This window comes from Chlamydotis macqueenii, chromosome 4, assembly GCF_036417535.1.
Source record: "Chlamydotis macqueenii isolate bChlMac1 chromosome 4, bChlMac1.mat, whole genome shotgun sequence".
Classification (NCBI taxonomy): Eukaryota; Metazoa; Chordata; class Aves; order Otidiformes; family Otididae; genus Chlamydotis; species Chlamydotis macqueenii.
In genome coordinates this window covers 84,372,634-84,377,862 of record NC_141559.1, presented here as the reverse complement: position 1 = coordinate 84,377,862, position 5,229 = coordinate 84,372,634, and the positions used below count along the sequence as shown (strand labels likewise).

Sequence of the window (5,229 nt, the reverse complement as noted above, 5' to 3'; positions counted from 1 at the left end):
CGCCCTGCACCGGGGCTGGGGGCTGGGGGCTGGGGGTGGCTCTGCTCCCCGCGAGCACCGGGCTCCTGCACAGGGGATTCACCCCAACGCTGCGGGGCGATGGGCAGGGGCGGGGGGCAGGGGTGACACCGCGCCACGTTGGGATGAGCCCTGCGGCCGGATCCCTGCCACGTCCCAGCCCGGCTGCCCCCTGCCCCCGTGTTGCGGGGGGGGTTTGCCCCACGGGGCTGGGCGGCTGCGAGCCCCGGTGAGCGCGAGGACGAGGAACCGGCCGGAGTGGGATTTTCCTGGCGCGCGCCATGGAGCGTTGGCCAGGATGGAGCTCAGGGCGCAGGCGGCAGCCAGGGTTCGGTCGTCCCACGGGGCGGGGGCCAGGGGGAGAAGGGCCCTGCTTGGGCCGTGCCCGCTGCGCGCCCGCGGCCTTGTGTCCCGCACGGTGCCCTCGTGCCACGCGGCGCTGCCGGAGGGGACGGCGGCTCGCGGGGGCCCAGCCAGGCCCGGGGCCGCCGATGGCTTCCGCAGGGCTGGCGATCGCGGCGGGAGCGGGGGCCGCCCCTCGCCCGCACCCCGGAACAGGCACCGTTCCCAAGCGAGCGGCGGGAGCCGCCCTACTGCCAGCCACGCGAGCGAGCCCTCCACGGAGGACAAAAGCCGCGTGCACGGCGGCCGCGCGAACGCCGCCACGTCGTCCTCCCGCGCCCCGTGCGCCGGCAGGCAAGGGGCCCCGTGCTCCCAGGAGCATCCCGCAACCCCTCTCCCAAATCGCTTCGATCACAGGCTGCCGGAGCCGCCGCCCCCCCCCCCCCACTCCTTGCCCCGCCACCCGCTCCGGCGTTGAATTGCTCCGGCTGCTGGGAAATTTCAAGGTTGAATTTATCTCACTCCGGTTTCCAGCCGGGGGGATCGCGTTCTGCCTTCGTCAGCAAGATTGGAAGCCCCCTAACCCCCCTGCACCTGCTCCCCCGGCCCGCCACGCTTCTCCCGCCGTCCCCCACCCCCAAAATCGTTCGGTTTCTCCCGTTACCACCGTGACCCCTGCGCCCTCCGCGCTGTCGCCTGGGCCTGCAGCATCCCAGCACCCATGGTGGGCACTGGGCGGGATCGGGACCGGGGGATGCCGAATCGCCCCTCTGGGGCGATTCGGCATCCCCCGGTCCCGATCCCGCCCAAGGATTTGGATCCGGTGTCGCCAGCCGGGGCTCACCTGTGTGTGCGGGCGTCCCCAGGATTTTTACGAGCGGTCGGGATCTCGGAGCTATTTGTACCGGTGAGGGCAGCGGGGAAAATGGAGGTGACGGAGGGGTTGGGGTTGGGGTGGGGAGGGGGGGGGATTTATGACCGGGCCGCTCTCTGAAACCCAAAACCCACCCGAAGCGGCCCTAATCACTCCCAGACGCGGCGGCCCCTGCGCTTTTATGGGGCGTTTTAGAGCAGGGGAGCTAATAAATTTTTTTTTTTAATTTTTTTTTTTGTTGTTTTTTTGGCGATGGTAAAAGCCCCGTGGAGGATGGGAAGAGGGGAGGGAGTGGGCGTTAAAATCGCTGAGCGAGGGGCCGCCCCGTCTGCACCCCGGTAGTGCTGGGGGGGGGGAGCCGTGTCCCCCCCCTCCACCCCCCCACCCCTCCGGTGGCTCCTCCTCCCGGTGCCCAATTTGCAGCCCCGGCCCCGGGGCTTTAAGGCTGCGGCACCGGGGCCGCGGGGCTGGGGTTTGGGGTTTTTTTTGTTTTGTTTTGTTTTGGGTTTTTTTTTAATTTTTTTGGGGGGGTCCCCGCCGCGCGGCCCCCGCCGCCGCCTCGGGCCCCCGCCGAGGGGGCGGGGAGCGGCCGGGGGGTTTTTAAGTGCGGCGGCGGCCGGGACGGCGGGGAGGGGAGGGGGGGGCCCCGGCGGTGCGGGAGAGGGGGTCGCGCCATGACCTCGGCGCGGGAGGCGGCCGGATCCCCCCCGCTGCACCCCCCGGGCGGGGGGCGCCGGGACCAGCTCCCCCCGCCCGCCAGCTCCAACAAACCCCTCACCCCCTTCGGCATCGAGGACATCCTGGGGCGGCCCCGCGGCGGGAGCCCCCCCGGCCCCGGCCCCGGCCCCGGCCCCGCCGCGCCCCCCGCCCCGCTCCCCGCCAAGGCTGCGGGGGCCCCCGGCCGCGCCCCGGCCTCGCCGCTCTGCGCGCTGGAGGAGCTGGCGAGCAAAACCTTCCGGGGGCTGGAGCTGGGCCTGCTGCAGGCGGCCGAAGGTACGGGGGGCGCGGGGGGCGCGGGGGGGACGGGCAGGTGCGACGGGCGGGGGGCGGCGGGGGCCGGGGTCCCTCTCCGCCTCGCCCCCCGCTCGGCTCCGTCCGTGCCCCGGGTGGGGAGGGGCGGGCAGAGAGCTGGGCAGGGGCCGGTGGTCGCGGGGGCCGCACCGAGGGACCAAGGCTGCGGGAGGAGCGGCCCCGCTGTCGGTTACCGGGCGGCGGAGCGGCCCCGCCGAGCCCCGGCCGTGGCCGTGACCGGTGCCGCCGGCAGCCGAAACCTCGTTACCGAGGGCAGGGCGGCGGCCCCCAGCCCGGGCAGAGCCCCGTTACCGGCGGCCGCTCCCCCCGGGGCACCGGGAACGAACCGGCCCCGGCGGGGGAACCGGCCCCGGGAGCGGAGGGACGGACGGACGGACGGGGGAAACGGCTGCCGGGCCCTCGCCGCCCGCCCGAACCGGAACGCTCCGTCGGCCGGACAGACGGACAGCGGCGGGCGCAGTGCGGCGGCCGCCGAGAACGAAAGGAACCCGTTACCGGGAGGGACCTACGGCACGGACGGGCCGAGCGGGGCTGCGCCGTTGACGAACAAAAAACCCCGTACCGGGAGGGACGGACGGACGGAGCGGGGCTCCGCGATTAACGAAAAAAACCCAATCCAAACCTTCACCCGGGCGGACAGAGCGGCGTTCCTGCAAATAACGGAGGGGAAACAAAAAATCCCGTTACCCGGACGGACGGGCACGGATGGGCAGAGCGCGGCTCCCGTTCTTAACGAAAAATCCCGTCACCGGGCCGGTCGGACACGGACACGGATGGGCAGAGCGCGGCTCTCGCCAGTAACGAAAAATCCCGTTACTCGGCCGGACACGGACAGACAGAGCCGGGCTCCCGTTATTAACGAAAAAATCCCGTTACCGCGCCGGACAGACGGACACGGACAGAGCCGGGCTCCCGTGATTAACGAAAAAAAAATCCCTTCCCCGGGCGGGCAGGGACGCGCCGAGCCGCGCTCCGGTGATTAACGAACCCCGTTAACGGATGGATAGAGTTTCGTGGTTAACGAAAAAAAAAAAAAAAACAAACCCAAAACCATTTACCGGGCGGACCGACGGACGGGGCGGCGGAGCGGGGCTGCCGGGATTAACGAAAACCCCGTTACCCGCCGGACAGCGAGGGCACAGCCCGGGGCTCCCGGAGTGAAGGTAGAAAAAAAAAAAAACCAAAACCGTCACCGGGGCGGAGAGACGGACAGGAACGGGACAGAGCGCGGGCCCCGCGGCGGAGATGAAGCCCCGGTACCTGGGAATCGTTAACGAAAAACCCCTCGCCCCGCCGGCCGGACGGACAGAGCCGGGCTCCGGTATTGACCGAGAACTCCCCCGCCGGACGGAACGGACAGAGCCGGGCTCCGGTATTGACCGAGAACTCCCCCGCCGGACGGACGGACAGAGCCGGGCTCCGGTATTGACCGAGAACTCCCCCACCGGACGGACGGACAGAGCCGCGCCGAGCGGCCTCCTCGGCATCGGCGGGGAAAAAACCACCAAACAAACCCCTCCAAACCCCAACCCCCTTCCCGGCGGAACGAACCGGGACGCACGGGCTGCGCGGGGGCCCGGAGCGGGCGTGAAGCCCCGTTACCGGCCGGGGCAGCGCGGGGCTCCGGTACCGAACGGTCGCTGCTCGCACGGAGCCCCCGGGAGCGGGGCCGTTACCGGTGCCCGGGCGGGCACGGCCCGCGCCTCACCGGGCCCCGTGGGACCCCCGGGCCGGCGGCTCCCGACCGTGGCTGCGCGGGGGCCCGTGGCTCCGGCACCGCTCCGTGCTGCCGGCCCGGGGGTCCCGGGGCTCCGCTCCCCGCGGGCGCGGGCGGTCGGGGCCGGGCGGCTCGCGGCTCCGGGCACCGGGGACCCGGCGGCGGCACGGGCAGCGCTGGGGCTCGGCGGGGCTCGGTGCGGGCTGCGCGGCTGAGCTGGGGCCGGCCCGGCGGGGTTTGGCCCGGCTCGGCCCGGCTCGGCGCGCTGCGGGTGCCCGCGCTGGTGCCCTTGCGGGTGCCGCGGATGCGGATGTGGACGCGGGTGCGGGTGCTGGTGTGGGTACGGGTGCGGATGCCGACGGTGCGGGGATGGGTGCTCGTCCCGGTGTGGGTGCTGATGGTGTGGATGCGGGTGCTCGTCCCGGTGCGGGTACGGGTGTGGTGCGGGCGTGGATGCGGCTACGGGTGCGGGTGGTGTGGGTGCTGATGGGTGCGGGTACGGGTGCGAGTACGGGTGCGGATGCGGGTGCCCGTCCCGGTGCGGGTGCTGATGGTGCGGGTGCGAGTGCCCGCCCCGGTGCTGAGCCCGCCGCCCCCTCTCTCCCCGCAGGTCGGGCGGCGGCGTGCGGCGCGGGGCAGCGCGCGGGGTGCCGGAGGCGGCGGAAGGCCCGCACGGCCTTCACCCCCCCGCAGCTGGCGGCGCTGGAGCAGCGGTTCCGGCGGCACCGGTACCTGTCCCCGGCGGAGCGGGACGGGCTGGCGGCGCGGCTGGCGCTGAGCGCGGGGCAGGTGCTCACCTGGTTCCAGAACCGCCGCGCCAAGCTGCGCCGCGACCTGCGGGAGCTGCGCGCCGACCTGGCCTCGCTGCGGGCGCTGCCCCCCGCCGCCCTGCGCCAGCTGGCGGGGCCGCCCGCCCCCCCGCGCCCCGCCGAGCCCGAGGAGGAGGAGATCGACGTGGGGGGCTGAGGGGGGCCGCCGCCTCCCCCGCCCCCCTTGTCCCTTTGTGTCCCCCCCCGCTGTAAATATTTGGAATAAAGGCGACGCCGCACCCGCACCGCGGCCGGGACCGACGGGAGCACTCAGCGCGGGGGCGGGGGGGCGGAGGGGGGGGCCCCGCCGGAGCAGGGGGATCAGAGACCCCCGGGACTCCCCCCGCTCGCCCCAGCCTCGCCGCCCCTCGTGACGTCATGCCCCGAGGCGGTGATGTCACTCTCCGGCCTGGCCCGGGGGGAGCCCCCGGGGGGCT

General features: G+C 73.4%; 1 protein-coding gene across 1 annotated transcript; it reads left to right on the top strand.

The window, feature by feature from the left end:
* Positions 1 to 1,908: 1,908 nt before the first annotated feature.
* On the top strand, positions 1,909 to 4,949 carry LBX2 (ladybird homeobox 2). Its single transcript, XM_086747700.1, has 2 exons — positions 1,909 to 2,227; positions 4,594 to 4,949. The coding sequence occupies exons 1-2, from the start codon at positions 1,909 to 1,911 to the stop codon at positions 4,947 to 4,949; spliced, it is 675 nt and encodes a 224-aa protein (XP_086603826.1).
* Positions 4,950 to 5,229: the final 280 nt, after the last annotated feature.

Excerpts from the sequence above, each read along its gene's own strand:
- LBX2 (XM_086747700.1), top strand. The coding sequence starts at position 1,909 with ATGACCTCGGCGCGGGAGGCGGCCGGATCCCCCCCGCTGCACCCCCCG. Across the intron at positions 2,228-4,593 it reads CCTGCTGCAGGCGGCCGAAG|GTCGGGCGGCGGCGTGCGGC; the intron begins GTACGGGGGGCG and ends CTCTCCCCGCAG.